This window comes from Loxodonta africana, chromosome 20 (assembly GCF_030014295.1).
Source record: "Loxodonta africana isolate mLoxAfr1 chromosome 20, mLoxAfr1.hap2, whole genome shotgun sequence".
Taxonomy (NCBI): Eukaryota; Metazoa; Chordata; class Mammalia; order Proboscidea; family Elephantidae; genus Loxodonta; species Loxodonta africana.
Window position 1 is genome coordinate 67,226,182 of NC_087361.1, and position 21,842 is coordinate 67,248,023.

The 21,842-nt window shown below is 47.9% G+C and overlaps 2 protein-coding genes across 5 annotated transcripts in view; one reads left to right on the forward strand and one right to left on the reverse strand.

Moving 5' to 3' along the window:
* FCMR (Fc mu receptor) overlaps window positions 1–16,383 on the forward strand; it is a 30,189-nt gene extending 13,806 nt beyond the window's left edge. Inside the window, exons 4-7 of one of the 4 annotated variants that reach the window (XM_064273277.1) lie at window positions 1,957–2,084; window positions 2,426–2,596; window positions 2,756–2,814; window positions 6,054–16,383. In XM_064273277.1, the coding sequence (XP_064129347.1) occupies window positions 1,957–2,084; window positions 2,426–2,596; window positions 2,756–2,814; window positions 6,054–6,230 (535 nt within the window). In that variant the 3' untranslated portion in view covers window positions 6,231–16,383. The remainder of the gene's footprint in view (window positions 1–1,956; window positions 2,085–2,425; window positions 2,597–2,755; window positions 2,815–6,053) is intronic. The other 3 variants (XM_023548366.2, XM_023548364.2, XM_023548365.2) reach the window with 3 other exon arrangements.
* IL24 (interleukin 24) lies at window positions 8,854–13,767 on the reverse strand. The gene is made up of 5 exons (XM_003410130.4): window positions 13,597–13,767; window positions 12,388–12,450; window positions 11,309–11,467; window positions 10,781–10,855; window positions 8,854–9,142 (listed from the first exon to the last, which is right to left on the reverse strand). Exons 1-5 carry the CDS (start codon window positions 13,765–13,767, stop codon window positions 9,059–9,061), a joined length of 552 nt encoding a protein of 183 aa, XP_003410178.3. The 3' UTR covers window positions 8,854–9,058.
* Window positions 16,384–21,842: the final 5,459 nt, after the last annotated feature.

Genomic DNA, 21,842 nt, shown 5'->3' on the forward strand with positions numbered 1-21,842 from the left:
GATCATGTGATTCTTTTCTTTCTTTTTATTTATGTGCTAGACTACTTTTATTGATTTTCTAATATTGAATCCTACTCGGTCATGGTGTATTTTTTTTTTATATATGTATATGCTGCTGAATTCTATTGGCTAGAATTTTGTTCAGAATTTTTGCATGTATATTCATGAGAGATATTGGTCTGTAATTATCTTTTTTGTGGTGACTTTGCCTGGTTTTGGTATCAGGATTATGCTAGCTTCATAGAATGAATTCGGAAGTATCACTTCCTTGTCTATGTTCTGAAATAGTTTGAGTAATACTGGTGTAAACTCTTCTCTGAATGTTCGGTAGAATTCTCCAATAAAGCCATCTGGGCCAGGGATTTTTTTCGTTGGGAGTTTTTTTTATTACCTTTTCAATCTCTTCTCTTGTTATGGGTCTGTTCAGATTGTCAACATCGTTTTGTGCTAGTTTGAGTAAGTAGTGTGTTTCTAGAAATTTGTCCATTTCCTCTAGGTTTTCAAATATGTTGGAAGAGAGTTTTTCATAATACTCTGTTATGATCCTTTTTATTTCAGATGGGTCTGTTGTAATGTCCCCCATTTCATTTCTTATTTGGGTTATTTGTGTCCTCTACTGTTCTTCTTTTGTCAGTTTGGCCAGTGGTTTGTTGATTTTTCAACAAATATTTTCTGAGTCTCTACTATGTGCTACGCACTGTGCTATATCCTAAAGATGTAAGAAGATGATACAAAAAAAAATCCTAAAGATGTAAGAAGATGATAGCATGCAAAAAATCCAGGTCTTGCTAACTAACTAATGCATGTCTAACTGTGGTAAGAGTTGTGATGGGTTGAACATAAAATTGGGAAAACAAAGCACAAAAAAATTGATTCTGGCTTTACCATGATTAGGGAAGACAAGAGGACTTGTCACTGGTCTTTAAGGAATGTGAGAGTTCGATATGTAGAGAAGATGGAGGGAAGATCTTCCAGGCAGAAGGAACACCACGAGAAAAACATCCTCTTTTCAACAGACATTACAGTTGCAAGAAGCTAACTGATTTAATACTTGCAATAATCTTGTGAGGAAACTGAGGTGCAGAAAGCTGGAAGGGGAAGTGAGGTTTATCTGGCCCTGCTATAGACCAGGTGTGGTCCCTCGGTGATACAAACAGTTAACATACTCCTCTGCCAACTGAAAGGGAGGAGGTTGGAGGTTTAAGTCTACCCAGAGGAACCTCTCAAGAAAGGTCTGGTGATCTGCTTCTGAAAATCAGCCACTGAAAACCCTGTATGGACCCCAGTCCTACTCTGACATGCGTGGGGTCACATGAGTCAGAATCAACTTCACAGCAACTGGTGTAGACCAGGGGCACTAAGTCCTTTGTATTCATTGTTCTACCTAATCCTCCTAACAGTTTTGCGGTACAGGTTTTACTATCTCCCTTTACGGAGATATAACAGGGAAGAAGTACAGCCAGAATGCCCCTCAAAAGTGAGGATGGTGAGGCTTCGTCTCACATATTTGGACATGTTATCAGGAGGGGCCTGTCCCTGGAGAAGGACATCATGCTTGGTGAAGTAGAGGGCCAGTGAAAAAGAGGAAGACCTTCAATGAGATGAACTGACACAGTGGCTGCAACAGTGGGCTCAGACATAGCCACGATTGTGAAGATGTCACAGGACCGCGCAATGTTGCCTTCTGTTGTACATAGGGTCAGGTTGCTGTGAGTCGACAGCCCCTAACAACCGCAATGTTCAGAGAAGTTAAGAGTTTTTTCAAGATCGCTCAGTCAGTAAAAGGCAGAATCTGATCTTGAACCCAGGTTTCCTGACTCTATAGACAAGGCCCTTTTGGAAGAGAGGAAGTGGGTGTGGGTTCTTAACACAAAGGGACAAACCTGTGAGATAGTTTCAAAAAAAATTGTCCCTTCTCAGGTACTACTTCTCTGGCTTCTTTCCTTCCCTCCTCAGACCCTTCAGCCATGGACTATCTGGTTCTGAAGACCAAGGATTTCACATCCTGATCCCAACCATCCTGGGCCTTATGCTACTGGCACTTCTGGGGATCGTGGTGAAAAGGGCCATTCAAAGGAGGAGAGGTGAGCGATGGGCTCGGGCTCAGCAGGGAGAGATGAGCGGCCCACCAGGTCCCAGCCGCGGGGGAAGAGGGAGCTATGGGTGAGCAGCTGGGTGTAGGGAAGGGAGACAGGGGCCCAATGGCCTGGAAATGAGTACGAGGAATGTGATCTGGACTTCTTGGTCTTCAGTGGAGGGCAGAGACGCGCCTCGAACGTTCGGCACACTACTGACCACGTGTGCATCAGACAGTGCCACGTCCGGGGAGGGGTGCTGCCTTTGTGTTTTAAGCACGAGTGTGGGGAGGGAGCAGCCACAGGCCTCACCATGTTCCTCTCTCCCTCCCTGTGACTTTGCCGAGAAGTCCTCTCCAGGAGGATCCGCCGCCTGGCCGTGAGGATGCGCGCCCTGGAGGTCTCCCAGCGGCCCCGGTCGTGGCAGCGGCCACGAGTGTCGCAGCGGCAGCGCTCCCAAAACATCTACAGCGCCTGCCCGCGGCGAGCTCGGGGAGCGGACCCTGCGGGTGAGCCAGCCGGTGAGCCCAGAGGGCTGAGGACGGCGGGGGGCCGAGACAGCGCGGGCCCGAGGGTGCGCCCGCGCCCTGCGCCGCGGCTCCAGGCGAGATCCGGCTGGGAGCACGGGTAGAGCTGGGCCCCGCGGTCACGTCCTCATCTCTGTCCTCTGTCCCCCTTAGGCGCCGGGCAGGAGCCTCTCCCAGGCCGGGGAGCACCTGAGCCCTCCGCCCCGCCGCAGGTAAGCCCTGCCCACCGTTGCGGTGACTCCAGTTGAGTTTAGCTGCAGGGCGCCAGCTTTCCCAGCAGGGCCTGGGCCCTGAGCCTGGGGAACAAGTTCTATCAGCACCCTCCTTTGACGGTGTCGGTAGACAGAGTACTGAGGAATTGTGGTAAACCTAGTTAGGTGGCTCTTAGCCAGGTAATTCTTCTGGGATAAATGTGTGCTGATGCCAGTAGCTTGGTGGGGATGACAGATGGTGACTGCAAATACGGGAAAGGACCTCCCGGTGGAGGATGAGGCTTGTAACAGCTCTTAACGGGATGGAAGCTGCCGAGAGTTTCACTGTAATACAAGGGAGAACGTTCCCGTAAATCTCTCTAAGAGGAGGTCATTTATCCATCACCGGAGGCAGTCAAGCCTGGCCTAGCTGATGCCCTGGCATAGACAGAGGTAGGATTTAACACGCTGGGTGGAGGGATTCCTCACCACGCGCACACCCATTGCTGTCCAGTGAGATACTAGAGGACAGAGTAGAATTGCCCCATAGGGTTTCCAAGGAGCAGTTGGTGGATTCGAACTGCCTCCCTTTGGTTAGCAGCCGTAAGTCTTACCTACTGAGCCACAGGGCTCTAGGAAGGGACACAGGGAACTCATTTTTCTATCAACGACTACTGGCCGACAGGTAAAAAGCCTCTAAGCTACCCATTTGTCTTTGTTTCCACAAGTTAAGAAAAAGAACATTTTTTTTTCTCTAAAGTAGCCCACAGTGGCAAAAACACTCTCACTTCAGGAACCAGAAAAATTCCTTGTTTTAATTAGGATGGTGGTGTTAGTTGCCTACGAGTTAGCCCCCAGTTGGTGGCAGGTTGGACCATTGTGATCCATAGGGTTTTCGTTGACTGATTTTCAGAAGTGGATCACCAGGCCTTTCTTCCTAGTCCATCTTAGTCTGGAAGCTCCACTGAAACCTGTTCAGCATCACACCACCAGGCAGGATTCCACTGACAGACAGACAGGTGGTGGCTGTACATGAGGTGCATCAGTGGGGAATCGAACCTGAGCCTCCCATGTGGAAGGTGAGAGTTCTACCACTGAACCACCAATGCCTCATAAGTAAGGTGTAGAATAAGCCAAAGCCTAGACCCCAAAACACAGGGCTTACGAAATGGAAGTCTATTTTCCTCTCAAGTGAAGATCCAGAAGCAGGGGTGGGTAAGGGGTGGCCTGCTGCATGAGGCCATGCAGGGACTGACATTCCCTCTGTCTGGCTGCTCCACCGTACCTGGAGGCTTGCCTGGCCCATGGTCGAAGCTCAGTCACTAGCACGTGTCTACATTCCAGCCCACAGGAGGGAGAAAGAGAAAGGAAAAATAGCTGCTTTTTAAAAACAAACAAACAAACCCTTTGCTCTTGAGTTGACTTCCACTCATATCAACCCTGTAGGACAGAGTAGAACTGCCCCATAGGGTTTCCAAGCTGAAATCTTTACGAAGCCAACTGCCATATCTCTCTCCCGCAGAGCAGCTGGCTGGTAAGTTGAACCTCCGACCTTTCCATTAGCAGCCAGATCTCTAACCACACCACTTCCACTCACATTCCATTGGCCAGAACTTAGTCATGTGACCACAGCTGTCTTCAAGGGAGGCTGAAAAATGTGGTCTCTGGCTGGGCAATCATGTACCTTGCTAAAAAAGGGAGAGTGACACCCAGCAACAATTAGCAGCTCTGCCAGAGTCACCTCCGGCTTCTTGAACTTGCTTTTACCTACCCCAACTAGAGAAGCTTCACACTAGCTAGGAATGGTCCAGCAATGTCCATGACTTTGGTTTGCCCCTTGCTCAGGCTTTTTCCTTGAAGACACTGCTTCTGTTTATTAATATATTTTTTGCCAAAACCCTTGCCCATCCTTGATACCCAGAATTCAGTATTTTAGAGGGAGCCCTGGGGGTGCAACAGTTAAGCACTAAGTTGCTAACCAAAAGGTTGGTGGTTCGAACTCACCCAGTAGCTCTGTGAGAGAACGACCTGGTGATCTGCTCCCATAAAGATTACAGCCTAAGAAACCCTGTGGAGCACTTCTACTCTGTCACATGGGGTCACTATGAGTCAGAACTAACTGGACAGCACCTAACAGCAGCAGACTGAGCTTGGGCTAAATATTGAAGCTGCTGAAATGTGTCCTTCCTGCCTTCCCGTGCCTGACCTTCATCTACTCCACCCTTACACCAGCTCCTTTTTTTTGAACTGCCTATGACCAAGTAGACCCTCACCTGGGCCTATACCTGGCTCAGATCTTACCTTGCTCTTACCTTAAGTCTCGTTCCCACTAGTAGGGGCGGATGAAAGGTAACTGATGAAACTAGTTTACAACAAGCTGCAAACAATTGATGACTGAGTATTTTAGCCTTCATGGGGAGTACTTTAATTCTTTAAGCCAAATAAGTGCATCTCAAATAATGAACTGTAACAGGAAGTGGGAGGTATATTTTTGAAGCAAGCTGCTACTGCTTTCCCCTTTGATAAAGTACAAAAGTAGAAGTTCCTTTCCACAGGCACTTACTGAGTACCTACTAGGTTCAAGGGATCGAATTCTTGTTTTCAGTGCTTGTGTTTAAATGTGTGACCGTCCCCACACAGCCTTCCTTGGTGGGTGTTACAACGGCTCTGCCATGTCAGGGTCACTGGCACAGCCCTGTCCTGTGAGAACTGACCCTCCTGAAGGCAGGTGATCTGAAGCTTCTGTCTCAGAAGAGGAGCACCACTGTACCCATGGGGCCTGCTGCCTTCCTCCACGTCACCAGCCAGCCTCTTCCTGGAATGCACTGTCATACCACGTCCTGGTCTCTCGGTCTCTCCGAGCCCTTACAGAGGTGCAGGGGATGACTCACCCTACTTCCTAATGGCTTCCTAAAGAGATGCGTATTTATTCCACCCGTCACATCATCTATCCCCGAAGGGAAACTCCTCCAGCAGCTGGGTTTCCTTCAGACCTGTGATGAGCCATGTGACCGTAGCTTAAGCCCCATTTAAGGCATTTCCTGGCCACATTAGATCTAAGTCTTTTCCACTACGAGTCAGATGCTGCCCTGAGAATCCCCAGGGCTGGGCCACTTGGTGGAGCTCAGCCACCTCTGTGTCTTTGCCTTCTGGAAGTCAGCAACCAGGCACATGTCCCCATTGCCCACTGCGGAGCTCCACCTGGGCAGATACTAAAATCACCCTGCCAGATCCAGTAATGCGTCTTTGGTTGTTCCCAGGTACCTGAAGCTCCCTGGTTCCATGCCCCATCCCTGAAGGCCAGCTGTGAATATGTGAGTTGCTACCACCAGCCTCCTGCCAAGATGGAGGATTACAATTCAGATGACTACATCAACATTTCCTGCCTGACCCACCTCCCCAGCTGTCCTCCCAGGTCCAGGCCTTTGTGCCAATGAGTCTCACCTGTCTGCTGAATTCAACACCTGTTCCATTGGTCCTTGGAGTCCCTGTCACCTCTCAGGGCCCCGTCACCTCCCAATGCCCACATCGACACTAGTCCCCAGTCTGTCTGCCCCAAGTAGCTCTGTCCCCAGCTCCTCTTGCACAGAAGGTCAAGAAGGGGCCCTGTAGCAAGCAGCCATCTAAGATGCATCAATTGGTCTCGACCCACCTGGATCAAAGGAGAATGAAGAATACCAAGGACACAAGGTAATTATGAGCCCAAGAGACAGAAAGGGCCACATGAACCAGAAGCTACATCATCCTGAGACCAGAAGAACTAGATGGTGCCCGGCTACAACTGATGACTGCCCTGACAGGGAACACAACAGAGAACCCCTGAGGGAGCAGGAGGGCAGTGGGATGCAGACCCTAAATTCTCGTAAAAAGACCAGACTTAAGACTAGACTGAGACTAGAAGGTCCCCGGTGGTCATGACCCACAGACCTTCTGTTGGCCCAAGACAGGGACCATTCCTGAAGCCAACTCTTCAGACATGGATTGGACTGGACAATGGGTTGGAGAGGGGTACTAGTGAGCTTCTTGGATCAGGTGGACATTTGAGACCAAGTTGGCATCTCCTGCCTGGATCGGAGACGAGAGGGTAGAGGGGTTTAGAAGGTGGTGAAATGGACATGAGAAGAAAGAGTGAAGGGAGGCAGCAGGCTGTCTCATTAGGAGGAGAGTAATTGGGAGTATGTAGCAAGGTGTGTATAAGTTTTTGTGTGAGATACTGACTTGATCTGTAAACTTTCACTTAAAGCACAATAAAAATTATTAAAAAAAAAAAAAAATGAAGGGGCCCTGATGGCACAGTTAAGCACTTGGCTACTAAAGGAAAGGTCAGCAATTCAAACCCACCAGCCGCTGCTCCCCAAGGGGAAAGATGTGCCTGTCTGCTTCTGTAAAGATTTACACCCTTGGAAACTCTATGGGACAGTTCTTCTCTGTCCTGTAGGGTTACCATGAGTCAGAATCAACTCAACAGAGTGGGTTTGGTTTGGGGTGGTAGTCAGGTTGGCTCCAGGCATACAGGGCATTTGTCCCGATGCCATCTACTTCCTTTCCAGGCTGTGGGATTTGCAGAGTATTTCCTCAGTGTCCTTGATTGCAGGGCCCTGCTACCTTGCTCTAGACCACATAGCATCAGGCTGGAGTGTAGGCAGAGCTGTTGCTTCAGGATCCCTTCCCAGGCTTAGACCTCACACAAGTAGGAGGCCTGGGCTGCTTCGTGGGGATGCGCCTCTGCCTGGAAGCTAGGAAGGGACTGGTATGGACACACCCCTGGGAACGTCTTTACCCTGAGTCTAAGGCTGGCCCTTGCCAGTGATTTTCCACTTGCCTTGAGTCCTCCAGAAAGGGCTATTTATTTTGATGTAACAAAGGTTTCTAAACAGAACCATGCTTGGCAGTGCTCAGTGCATTTAGCATTGCTGACCCCCATCAGTTCCCTGGTTAATGGAAGCCAAGCTACATCAAAGTTAGGCCCAAGAAGGGGACAACTTCTCTACATAAACCCTCTTCACTCCAAGTTACCCTGCCTTGATGCCCACGAGTGCCCTGCCCCCAGCATTTCTCCTCTTCTAGCCTAGTCTTTGTCATCTCCTCATCCCTCGTGGTAGCCTGGCACTGATCTTTGTGCGTTTATCTTAACGCTGGGCTATTCCTGCACCCCTTTGCCCAAAATCATTACACCTCTCTATTTTCAGAAATCTACCTCGTCTCTCCGCCAGGTCCAGATAACTTATAGCGAGGTGGGGAGGAAAGTAGTCTGGGTTCCTGGAGGACCAGGGGCAATTGAATTTCCATCAGGGGAGAAGAGACATCCCGCCTCCTACATATACTTTTTCTGTTTGGGGTTTTTGGAGCAAGGTCACAGACACTGTATTTTTGGATTTAAGTCAACCACAAAGTTTAGCCCGAGCTTTACAATAGAGTGCCAAGTCCCGCTATTAGGAAGGAGGACTTTCCCAGGCACACGACTCAGCTTCACAGGGCATTTGTCCAGAAACAGAGAGGAAAGGCTGCCAGCCCTAAGTCCTGCTGCCTTTTATTAGCAGAGGATGTATTTACAGATTGGACAGGATGTCCCGGTACAGGGACACCATCAGCAGTGTCGCTTTGACACTGGCACCCTCTAAATGGCAGATAAGGAAAGAATGACTAGGAGAAGCTAAGGAGGGCACAAGGGGTTGGGGGTGGGAGTGCAGGCTGGGAATGCAGTGTTGGGTGGGAGCTTGCTTCCTGCCAGGCACTCTAACCTACATTACGTCAGTTATCCTTTATATTTGAAATCAGCTCCCTCACCCCTACTCCAGTGCTTTGTTCCCACAGACATGCCCTAAAGTTCAAGCTCATAACCCACCATCCTTCATTGTTCCTGGGCAATTCACAAACCTGGTCAAAAATCCAGTTTATTATTTACTGAGCACAGCACCCACTGCGCCACAGCATGGCAGGTACTGCGGGGATGCAAAGGAAGCCTGAGAAGCCTCCCTGCAGAATTTACAGTCTCACGAATAAATATCATATCAATTAAAACATTGACAGTAAATAAATAGAATGGAATAAATACAGAAGCCTCCTTTGTGGGTTATTCACAGCATCCAAGAGAGCCTTCGGTGGCTGTCGATGGGGCCACTTAAAAGAAGGCGGTCTTTGAGGACAGGCCTGGGCCAAAGATGGGGCCAATGGCAGAGGTTCTGTAGTGCCCCAGGGAGCAGCAGAGGAGGGGACACCCATGTGAAGTGACACGGAGCCGAGGAAGGTGTTCTGGTCTAGACATTCAGCGCTGGTAGTATTTCTCCATCCAGGTCAAGAGAATGTCCAGTTCCCCGAGGGCTTTGGTCAGAGCGGCTTCTATGTCCAGCTGCAGGAAAGCAGAGTTGAAGGTCTGCTGTGTTAGTTACAGGAATAGGTTCTTTCCCTCTAACTGCCCACACCGTAGGCTGGGTCACTTTCAGGGTGGCCTCTGATAAACTCACTTGCCCATCACCACATCCCCTCTATGTGTGCTGTCTGCTGCAGGAGTGAGGACAAATGGGTCAGTGAGTGGGCAGGGGGTAGGAACAAGAGAAAAGGGATATGGGGCCCTGACGCCAAGAACCATAGAATCCTAGCACGGCCATAGAGTCCACCACCTGATCCCGCTGTGCAGATGAAGAAACTGAGGGCCACAGAAGTCCCTTTTCATTGAAAGTTATAGCTCTTTACAATTTATTTATAGGCAGATATATCTGTGCCTCAGAAAAAACGATCAAACTCATATGACATTTTAGGGGTCTGCGAATGAAATGTGGATTTTCTTTGATGTCTTAAATTGGGTAAAAGCAATATAATGACCCAGAATTTTTTTCTCTCTCTCTCCAAACTAGGCCATTTGAGCATTGTGGAAAATACTGTGGGCATGTATGGGGGGACGTCTCCCTGCTTGCTCCCTCACTTCTGACTCCAACTGCCCAGCTCAAGTACCCATAAAACTCTTTCACGAAGTCCTCAGTAGTGAAATCACCTTATAAAAAAAAAGTTGCCATAGAGTCAGTTCTGACTCGTGGAGACCCCATGTGTGCCAGAGTAGAACTGTGCTCCATAGGGTTTTCAATGGCAGATTTTTTGGAAGTAGATTGCCAGGCCTTTCCTCCAATGTGCCTCTGGGTGGGCTTGAACCTCAAACTTTTCGGTTAGTAGCCGAGCATGTTAACCATTTGCACTACTCAGGGACTCCTGAAGCCAACTTATAGGGACCCATTTCAACTTGAAAATTGATAGACCACTTAGTTTTGGGTGCTTATGCAGAGTACCATCAATACCCAAGGAAGGAGCTGTCAAAAAACCAAATGACCCATTGCATTGGGCAAATGTGCTGCAAAGACCTTTTTTAAGTGTTAAAAAGTAAAGATGGCATTTCAAGGACTAAGGTACACCTGACCATGGTATTTGCAATTGCTTCATACGCATTTGAAGGCTGAACAATGAGTAAGGAAGGATTGATGTCTTTGAATTATAGTGTTGGTGAAAAATATTGAATACATCATGGACTGCTGGAGGAACAAACAAATCTGTTTTGATAGAAGTACAGCCAGATGCTCCTTAGAAGCAAGGATGACAAAACTTGGTCTCATGTACTTTGTACACGTTATCAGGAAGGATCTGTCCCTGGAGAACAACAGTTAGCGAAAAAATGGAAGACCCTCAATGAGATGGATTGACACAGTGGCTGCAACAATGGGTTCAAACATAGCAATGATTGTGAGGAGGCCACAGGACCAGGCAGAGTTTTGTTCTGTTGTACATAGGGGTCGCTATGAGTCAGAACTGACTCAACAGCACCTAACAACAACAACAATGCAAGGTATATGGTAACTGATGCAAATGTGTACCTGTGGTCTTGCTCATTCAGGTGGCTTTTAGGCAAGCCCTGCGTTAACTCTGCATCAAGTCTCTGAGGCACCCTCATTTGACAGTTGAGGCTGGTCTGAGCAAACTGACAGCTCAGGGGCCAAATTACCTTTTTAAAAGCCACCTGGAACTGCAGAAACTGCCTGTGTGCACTCTTAATGACAGAGAACATCTCATTTTCCTCCTGGGAACAGAAAATAAAGAAGTTATGCCTGATGTCGGGTAGAAGAGGCAAGCCTCCTCCCACTCATTCCTGGCGATTCCACAAGGATTCATTCCCAAGGCCTGAGATGACAGCACTGAATTCCGGGTTCTTGAGTAGCCAGTGCCAAACCCTACCGTGTGGCAGGCGCTGCTGCCCTTAGTTCTCACAGCAATCCTGTAAAGTAGGGGTGATCATCCCCATTTTGCAGATAGGAAAATTGAAGCTCAGAGAGCATCTTGAAAACGGTCACCCACCTAGTTAAAAGCAGACCTGGACTTGAGCCCAGGGCTGTTGGTCTACAAAGCCAGTGCCTTTCCAGGGCACACCATGACTCCCTACTATGGAGTAAAAGCCAGGCCCAGCTAAGGCAAGGGACAATTCTCAAAGCACACCGTTTCCCGTAAGCCCAAGCCCTGGCCCTGTTCTACTCACACTGGGCTGCAGTTTTGAGGAGATGACAATAAAGTTGTTGGCAAGAGTAGAAAATGACTGCAGGATCTTGAGGTCATTTGCCTTATTGTAGTAGTTTTTGAAAACAGTTTTCATGTAAAAGCCCAGCAAAGAGTGGATGAAGTAGCAGCTTTCAGCATCCTGAAAAGAGTCTGGGTTACTACGGAGCCCTCTGCCCACCCTCTGACCCCCAGGAGGAACAACCCGTTTGTCACACAGGGCAAGATAAACATTAGAGTCAAGAGATCTTCTAGGAGATGATGATGAACATCAAATCTGAAGGGGACTTAAAGGACCACATGGAGCAGTGCCTTTGTTTTACAGGAGAAGCCCCAGGCCCAGAGAGAGGAAGTGACTTGCCCAAGGTCCCTCAGCCAGTCAGTGACAGACACAGGCCCAGCTCCCAAAACTCCTGACTACCTGGTTACTATTCCTTCCTCTACACCACACTGCCTCTCATAACTACGCAAGGCCATGCTATGGGGAGCTGTGGTAGACCTGAGAAGCACCCAGAACTTGGTGATTGAGAGTTGGTGGGGAAAAGGATTGGAAGGAGAAGAAATGAAGAGAAAATAAAATGAATGCCCTGGAACACAGGGATTGTTCTCAGGTCCCCTCCAGCTCCACTGTGTGAAGCTTTGTGCCTTGCAGCAATCACGGCTCAGTATGTTGGTGCTCACTGACTAACTTGATGAGTAATGAGAAAGACAGTAATGGGTGTGAGAAAAGGATACAAATGGAAGAGAGGGAAGGTAGACCTAAGCAGATACCCACTGGCAAGCAGAAGAGAAATAAGGATTGATGGCAACTCTGGCTAAGCTGAGAAAGGTGTTCACCAGCCTTAATCCCCACCCCTTCTTCCCATGACACTGAATATACATATCACACAGTGATAACTCAGAGACTGAATTCCCTGGCTAACTGCCCAGCACTGTCCTGTGTAGGGTCAGCCCAGGGCAAAAGTGAGGGATTTTATCAGCCTCCCCTAGGCAACCCCCACCCCCACCCATAGGGGACCAGCTACACGGAGAGATGGGCGATCCTGTCCCAGGTCTGATTACCGAGATGTTCTGTAGAATCTCCTTCCGCAGCAGGCGGACACTTGTGTTGTGGTCCTGAGCTTGCTGTGGGAACAGAAAGAAAAGATGTCTCCAGGCTGGGGGTCAGCATGGAAACCAACCATGCAGACATGTGCTGCTTCCCCAGAGTGCTGTTTATCCAGCCTGTGAGAGGTTTCAGAGGCCAGAGGGAGAAAAACAGGAACCAAGGAGGGCTGTGCTGGGCTGGCCATAAGGAGAGAGTACAAGGTTCCAGGCACAGAAAACCACAAAGCTTGACCCCAAGGGAAAACACAATCCCAGGAGCTCTGGAGCCTGAAAATGGACTTGATGAGGGACCTGTCTGAATCCTTTGGTTGTCCCAGACTAGGAGGAAACAAGCCTATTTCCTTTAAGGACCCCTAAGGGCAGGATCTGTCATCAGTGTTCCATAGGTGGTGATCGGCCACACCTCTGAGCTGCCTCTCACCTTTGGACTTCCCTGCAGCCGGACTACTCATCGCAGCCCTCAGGTTTAGAGTCAAAGCATCTTGGAGAGGAAGGTGCCTTCGAGCCCATTTGTCTCACCTCCTCATTGTGCAAATAAGGAAACGAAGCTTGGATGGGGGGAGCTGCTGCCCAGGTTCATTTCGAGGTCAAGATCACACCCAGGTGTCCTGTCCGCAAGTCTGCAGTTCTCCTCTCCCGCTAGGCTGCCTCATCAAGCCCCCTCTTTTTCCAAACCCCTAGCATCTGAATCATCATTTAAGGAGTTCAGGGCATTTGTGAGGACATGTACTGGATCACTTTCAGAACCAGGGAGATTCATGGTCACACTGGACATCGTCCCCAGTAGGCCTCAGGATTAGCCATTCTTTCTACCTTTAGCCAAGGCCTAAGTGTGTGGGAACAGCCTCGTAAAGCAGTGATGAAAACTCTAGCGAGTCTCAAAGGATTGTCCACGACTTCTAGGGTGGGAGTGTCTCATGTCCCCCTGGTTGTATCAGGCTCCCTTCTTTACTCCCCTTGGGCTCTATTTACTTTATTATAGACCGACTGCATCTTTCTGAGCCTAGGTTTCTTGTGGAAAACGGGGCTTATGATGCCATCTGACCTTACAGAGTTCTTGTTTAGGAAAATGATTAGCAAGCTGCAGAGGGCTCCACCATCATAAAATGCTGTCCTCTGCCCACAGTATCCCCATGGCTGGGTCCAGGACAACTCTGCACTCACCACAGTGTCCTTCATGGTCCAGAAGGCCCTCCTCAGTCCCTGGAGCTCTACTCCCTGCACTCGGCAGGGCCCAAATCGGAATTCTTGGCCTTGGACCCTTGGCACCTGGCTCCAGAGAAGCAGGAACACACTCAAGCAGGGGAGGGTGGCCATCTGCACTCGAGAGCCCATCTACAATGAAGGAAGGCCCGGAAGGCTCCTGCTGAAAAAAGGGAGGAATCCCCACTGAGGCAGGCCCACCGAGCCCACGTGTGGCCTTCTCCAGGTACAAACTCTGTACACAGTGATATGCCCCACAGTAATGCTCCTTGGCTCTGCCAAGGTCAGCCTTGGGGCATGCAGATGGGAGGCCTGAGAGTAGGGTGAGTTCCTGGTGTTACATGAGAGACATGTGGCCTTGCTGGGGTATGCTGAGTGGGGTCTTTCTGGTCTTGCCCTCCCACCAAGCCCATTCATATCACACCCCCTGCACTTCTTTCCTTGCTCCATATAGTTCTCTCTGGCCTCCAACCTGCTAGTCAGAACAGGACCAGGAAGAGTCAAGAAGTTCAGTGGGTTGTGATGTGCCAAAGACCACGGCTAGGGAGCCCTAACTCGGGAGGGCAGAGAACGCTAAGTGGGCATTTGCTTGTCTATGTTTGGCCCTTATGTCTCCATGTACACCCCACCCCCAGGAGAGCCCCATTCCTGACTCCTCTTTGTGAGGGGACCAAGGGGTTAACCTGACCCACGGGGAAGGGCCACAAGACTATAGGTCAGAATCACACTCACTCTGCCACCTCAACTGAGAATTAACTTTTCAGGTAATTGAACAAAAGAGAGGAAATATGTTTCCAGATGAATCACCCTCAGACCTTCAGCTAAGATGCCAACTGGGAATGACTGTAGAAAGATCCTCCAAGCCAGAGGAATTTAACACCCATTATCTATTCTATCATAACTGTACGCAGTGCCTTCCTTGACCTTCCATTTCCTTCTCTCTTTCCTTCCTTCCTCCTTCCCTTTCTCCCGCCCTCCTTTCTTACTTCTTTAAGCAACCATTTAAGAAACTTCTTTATTCCAGGCACTGGTCTAAAAACTGAAGAAACTCAGTCTTCCATCCATAGAGTGGGCAGGAAGACCAGAGAAGACCTGTCTTTGGGATTACTGCCAACACCTGGGCTAGATAAGTGCTACCCAGGGTCGAGTCCATTATCCTCTGTCTTCAGCTGTCTCCCTCAAAGTCTTTTGATTCTCCTCTTTTGAACTCCATCCACTTTGTGGTCTGTCTTGAAAATTCATCCCTGGGTCTCCTAATTTTCCTGGCCAGGAGATTCCTCCTCCCATCCAGCCTAAATCCCTCTTGGTGTTACATTGGAGAAAGCAGCTCTTCATCTATAGCCACACTCAAAAAGCTGACTTCTGTCACCCCTCAGCCTCCATTCCCAAGTAAGACAGTACCCTAATGCTGCAAAGCAAAATACTGAGAACACATTGCTCACCGCAGGTGCTGGAAATGACGCTCGAGGGCTAGCTGTTTGGAGGTGGCTGATTCTTACAACCGGGAAAGTTGGGCAGGCACCCTCTCTTCACCTCTCAGGGATGTACCTGTGGGTAGAGGGTTCCTGTCCCAGCCGAGGAAGTCAATTGAAAAGTAGGAGAGTGCAGGCAAGCAAGACTTTGTGGGGATTGGTATATATGGGGGCTGGAAGGGTGGAGGAGGGAGAGGGAGGTGGAGAAAGGGAAATTGGTCATGCTTTCTTAGAGAATTACTTCACTGCCTTGTCACCTTTCTCTTCAAGACAATGGAGCAACGGAGAAGGCAGCACCTGAGGTGGGATGGGACCTGGGTCCAAGTTCTGTTTCTGCCACTGGCTGTATGACCTGGGGAAATTCTCCTGGCTTCCCTGAGACTCAGGTTCTGCATCTATAAAAAAAAAAAAATTTTTTTTTAAAGTAAAATAGCCGGCCTCCCTCCCGCAGTGGGCAGGTGTAAGAAGCAAATGCAAAAATGACACAGACGTGTTCTGTAAACTCTATGTGCACGCATATAAGTATGTTATTACTGTGCAGAGTACACCAGCCTCCATTCCTGCCAAAATAATTCCATAATTATGCCCTGCTAATGATGGGAAGGAGCCCTGGTGACACAGTGGTTAAGCATTCGGCTGCTAACTGAAAGGTCGGCAGTTCGAATCCACCACCTGCTCCTTGGAAACCCTATGAGACAGTTCTACTCTGTCCTATAGGGTCACTAGGAGTCGGAATCTACTTGATGGCAATGGGTAATGGTGGGAAGGAAGCCCAGAGGCTAAGGGTAGCCAGCGAGCACCTCTCCCTTAAGCCCTCAGGCCAGGAATTTCGGGAATGCTTCCCAACATGCAGCTACTCACAGTTCCTAGGGTATAAGCTTTCAGCTAAAATATGCCCCACCTTAGCTCCTGGAAACCAGGAAGATAGAGAAAAGTGTACGTGGCTGGCCCGAAAATCTAGGGGTCTTGCCTGGAGTCCCATTGCCTGGTGGGCTGGCCTTGACCTGTGCCTTGGGGTAGCCCAGGGAATGCAGCAGTGTGACATCATGTCAAGAGACCTGGTCACATCTCCAGCCAGCAAGGCACTTCAACAACAATAAGCAAGGTATGCACGGTCCCAATTTTGCCTTGCCATCAATCAAAGATGTGGTGAAACCCTTGTGAAATTGCTCAGCACAGATTAGCAAGTAAATGCAATTAAACCCAAGCATATCTTGCTCAGTGCAAGCCAGTGCATATCATGCTTGCTGGCTAGCCCTTTCCTTGAAGCATCCATGTATAACGCGGCGGGGCGCGGGGAGGGGGGGTGGTTAACTGGAGCAGTGTTTCCCAAAGCATATTCCACAGAATCTAGCCTTGAGGAATACTAGCTTTGCAAGACATTCCATGAAAAAAGGATTTCATAGGTAAATTAAAGAATCTTGGCACGTGTTAGCCCCTCTTGGAAATGTGTAACACTCCTGAGAATACAAGGCTCTGAGCAGTCCCACGCTGGTGATGGTGGTGGTGAGGTGTGTATGTGTGTGTTAAACTTTAACTCAGCATTTCCCATAAGCATTTGACCGTGGTCCCTGGGGAACACATTTTGGGAAACACTGGATTCCAAATGAGGGATTGGCAAATTACAGCGCACGGGCCAAATTCAGCCCACCTCTGCTAAGCTAAGAATAGCTTAGTCCTGTGAGCTAAAAATAGGTTTTACATTTTTAAATAATTGGAAAAAAAATCAAAAGAAGAATCATATTTTCTGACACATGAAATTTAAATTAAGTTTTATTGCCACACAGCCACTCGCATTCATTCCCTTACTGTCCCTGGCTGTGTTTGCACTACAAAGGCAGAGATGAATAGCTGCGAGGAGACCATATGGCCAGCAAAGCCTAACACAGTTACTACCTGGCCCTTTACAGAAAAAGTTTGGCCACCTAAATCACCTTTCCGCACAAACATTCTAAAGATCTTTTTAAAACCTAGGCCTGGGAAAGAGAAATGGGGTAGGAATATGATGCACAGGGCAGGATAACTGTCTCCAGCTCAGTGGAGAAGAAAAAAAAGAGGATGCTGGGAAGAATAGCCTCTTTGAAGACCCTTCCCAGTCGCTCTGGCACCAGCATCCCCTCCCTCCATCACTCACACACGTTGTTTGGTTTTTTAAGCAAACAATGTGCTTGTGTGCAGCCCCCGACCCACAGCCTGGCCTGCTGCTGGCACCACAGGGACTGAGTTTGCCTCCTTTGCTCCTGGAGGTCCTGAGTCTTGTCCTCTAGCCCTAGGCGGGGACCCACATCACATTCTTTTTTCCTTTTCGAGATCTAGGACATTACTGAAAATCCGAAAGTACTGTAGGAAGGGAGTCCCTGGGTGGTACAAGTCGTTAACATGCTTGTCTGCTGACTGAAAGTTTGCAGGTTCAAATTCTCCATCCAAAGGCATGCAAAAGAAAGCCCTGGTGATCTGCTTCTAAAAAGCCAGCCACTGAAAACCCTGTGGAGCACAGGTTTGCTCTGACTTGCATGAGGTCGCCATAAGTCAAGTTTACCCAATAGATGTGAAGAAGATACCTAGAGGCAGTGATAAGAAAGGAAAGAAGACCAGGTAGGAGTGTTGGGCAATAGAAAAAAGGGGGCAGGAGTGGGGCGGAGTGAATAGATAGCTGAGAAGGAACCTGAGAGGGAAAGTGAGCCTCCAGGGCAGCTGCAGTCCTAGACTACTATCTACTGAAAGTCAAGGAAGGCCTGAGAGATGAGCTGTAACGGGCAGGCTGGAACAGACGCAGGAGGTAATGGTTTCACCTTAGAAGGCTCCAGGACATTCACCCTGGACACGGGTAGCTCATGATTTCTAAGGAAGGAATAATATAATATGGATTTTCCAGGCAAACACGTTCCCGAGGCTCAACATCTGATGAGTTTACACAGTACCATTACCTGAGAAGGGAGGGCAAGGAGAGAACTCAGGGGCCTTGGCCCAACGTCAAGGTTGACTCAGTAACCTTGGTTATGAGCACTAGCTTTGGAGGCAGACCTGGATTCAAGAGTGATTGAGCCACTGACTTGTTCCCTGAGCTTCAGTTTCCTAATCTGTAGAGTCCGCACAGGTCCGCAAGGATACAATGACATAAAGTCGTGCTACTCGAAGTGTGGTCCATGGCCCAGCAACAACAGCAGTATCTAGGAGCTTGTTAGAAATGCAGAATTTCAGGCACTTCCCCAAAACTACTCAATCAGAATGTGTATTTTAACACATCCTAAAGTGATTCTTATATGCATTAAAGTTTGAGAAGCATCTACATAAAACAAACGAAAGGCTTACCCCAGTGCCTGGCACATAGTAAATGCTGACAAATGATGGCTCTAAGAGAGAAAGGTCTAAAGCAATGGTTCTTAACTGGGCAATTTACCCCCAGAGAGTATTCGGCAATGTCTGGAGCCATTTTGGGTTCTCAGAACTCTGAGGGTGCTGCTGACATGTAGTGGAATGAACCAGGGATGCTCCTAAACATCTTACGATGCACAGGACAGCTCCCAACAACAAAGAATTATCCAACCGGACCAAGCTAATACCTAAAGCTCTTCTAATCTCTATGATGTCAACAGTGCTGAGGTTAAGAAACCATGGACTAGAAGAACAAGTCTGAGAGCAATGGGTTGGGGGAAGAGCTGCAATAGGAACACAGAAGGATAAGGAGGTAGCCCTTATTGGGGAGGAAGTAATAGACTGATGAATGGGGAGAGAGTGGAAACAAACAGAAGGTGGCAACTTAGAAAGCAGTGTCCAAAGGCTCCTGGGTGGGAGACGATGTTGAGGATTGGTACACCCCTGGGGATGCCCAAAGTCTCTGACTTTGAGAAATTGGAGAAATTAAAGGCTGACCTTTTTGTCCAAATCTATGTCTTTTTATCTGAATTACATCCTGGACCAGACTAAGACATGAAACTCTTCTAATCTCTATGATGGGATGGAACTTGGGGAGGTTCCTTTACAAAAATATTGAGTTGGGTGGTGGGAGTCATCTGGGAATAAACCTTAACTTACCAGGCCAATTTTTCTCAAATGCTCCTTATTGCATTTATGAGTTTTATTCTGATAATCTCATACCACTTCTGTCATGTGTCTCTCTGCAGAGTCTGAATTTTCCACGTAAGAAATAAATCTAGCCACAATCCACACCCCCTACAAATTCTCCTAAACCTGTGGAGAGAGAAAAAAAAGTCAACCAGGATAGGGAAGTATCTTTCTTTTCTCTACTCCTAGATGAGGCAACAAAGAGCTCACCCTCAAGCCTAAATTCTCATTCTTTCTGATTGATGAAAATGCCCCACAGAAAAGAGGTAATGAGCATACTAATTAGGAGTCCCTGAGGGCAAGGAGATAAGAGAAAGTTACATCACCATTTTTGTTCCAGTGAAATGAGTTTAGCCCTCACTCTAAAACAGCTTTTGACCTCCCCATGTTGGCTGAGAAATTTTATGATCATGAATGTGAGATACTTGGGCATTTTCTTAGCCTTTTTCCATGTCTAAGGGAGCCCTGCTCACACAGTGATTAAGCACTTGGCTGCTAACCAAAAGGTCAGCAGTTGGAAGCCACCTGCAGGAGAAAGATTTGGCAGTCAGATTCCGTAAAGATTTCAGCCTTGGGAACCCTATGGGACGGTTCTACTCTGTCCTATAGGGTCACCATGAGTCGTAATTAACTCAACAGCAACGGGCTTGGTTCTATTTGTTTTTTTCCATGTCTTAGCTGCAGTTGCTCCAGGAGGAGGGAAGAGGGATGGGATGTCCAATGGTCAGGCCCTTTAGACTAGCACTGTGTCACCCTGTCTTCTCCTGTCACTGGCATAGTAAGTGATACTATTACAGGCATTTCAAAGGGTTACAGTAAAAAGATTATTCTTACACCTGTACAGCATGTTGAGAATATACAGAATACTTCTAAGTGAATTTTCTCTTTTGTACTCCTCATAACCTTTGAGATAGGAAGGGCAGGTACTGTTATCCCTACTTGTTAGATTAGAAAGCTGAGATTCAGAAAATCCAAGTGATTTACCACTGGTTACAGAGCAATTCATGACAGAACCAGGACTAGCGTGCTGGTCTTCTGGCTTTTAATCCAGTGTTCAAAAGTGTTCCCCACTTGGTGCAGTTTCTCAATCTTGCATACATTTATTCCTTCATTGAACAAGCATTTCCTGAGCACCTACTGACAGTCAGAACAGGCTATACCAAAAATGGATAAACGTGACACTATTTATATGAAATCCTCAGAAAGGACAAATCTACAGAGACAAATCTGCTCCAAAAGACTTCTTCAAAGTTTTAAAAAGTAAAGATGTCATTGTGATGACTAAAATGCGCCTGACCCAAGCCATGGTCTTTTCAATTGCCTCATAGGCATGCAAAACCTGGACAATGAAAAAAGAAGACAGAAGAAGCGTTGACGCATTAAAATTGTGGTGTTGGCAGAGAATACTGAATATACCATAAACTGCTAGAAGAACAAACAAATCAGTCTTAGAAGAAATACAAACAAGATGCTCCTTAGAAGAGAGGATGACAAGACTTCGGCTTGCTTACTTCAGACACATCATCAAGAAAGACCAGTTGCTAGTAACGGACATGATCTTTGGTAAGGTAGAGGCTCAGGGAAAACTAAGGAAACCCTCAGTGAGATGAGTTGACAAAATAGCCACAATAATGGACTCAAACATGCCAAAAATCACGAAGATGGCGTAGGACAGGGTGACATCTTAGTCTCTTATACACAAGGTCGCCATGAGTCTGAGCCAACTCCACGGCCACTAAGAACAACAGCATAGAGACTGAAAGTAGAGTAGCGGTTGCCTAGGGCTGATAGGAAACCCTGGTGGCATAGCGGTTAAGTGCCACGGCTGCTAACCAAGAGGTCAGAGGTTCAAATCAGCGAGGCGCTCCTTGGAAACCCTGTGGGGCAGTTCCACTCTGTCCCATAGGGTTGCTATGAGTCAGAATTGACTCGAAGGCAGTGGGTTTGGTTTTTTGTTAGGGCTGATAAGGGAAGTGGGTGTAATATCTCTTTTTGGGGTAATGAAAATGTTTCCAGGTTACGTTACAGTGGTGTTTGTATAACTCTACGAATATACTAAAAACCACTGAATTGTAGACTTTAAACAGGGGAACTCTGGTATGTAAATTATATTTCAATAAAGCTGTTAAAAAATTCAGACATAGTCCCTGTGCTCTAATGACTCAGTAGAGTGGAGTTACAGTTGCAAACAGGTAAATGGCAACTCTGTCTGAGGAGTGTCATTCACAGAAGGATGGAATCTATGGACACACCGAGGTGAGGCAAAATCTCCCACAGTCTTGGCACAGTGCCAGAAGGAGTGGGAGGCTCGCCCGTGGAGGTAATATTTGACCTGAGGCCTGAAGCCCGAGTAGAAGTTTGCTACCAAAAATAAAAGGTGAAAATAAAAAAGGGCTTGCTGGAAACTCCTTGTGACTTCCACAAATCCTACAGTCAAACAGCTACTATAGGGGATGAAGAAGAAGAAGATTCTGGAAGCTGCTGGAACAGGGAAGACCACTAAAATTTTGTTGTTACAGTTGTCTGTTTTTTTTTTGTCTAACTAGTCGTGGAAATGAATGGGGAAGAGCAATTCAAATACAACTTCAGGGCATATCAGAAAACCTAGAGCGCTCCCGACCCCAAGAAGCTCCAGGCACAACCGGGGAAGCGGAGAAAGGAGCCAGGCCC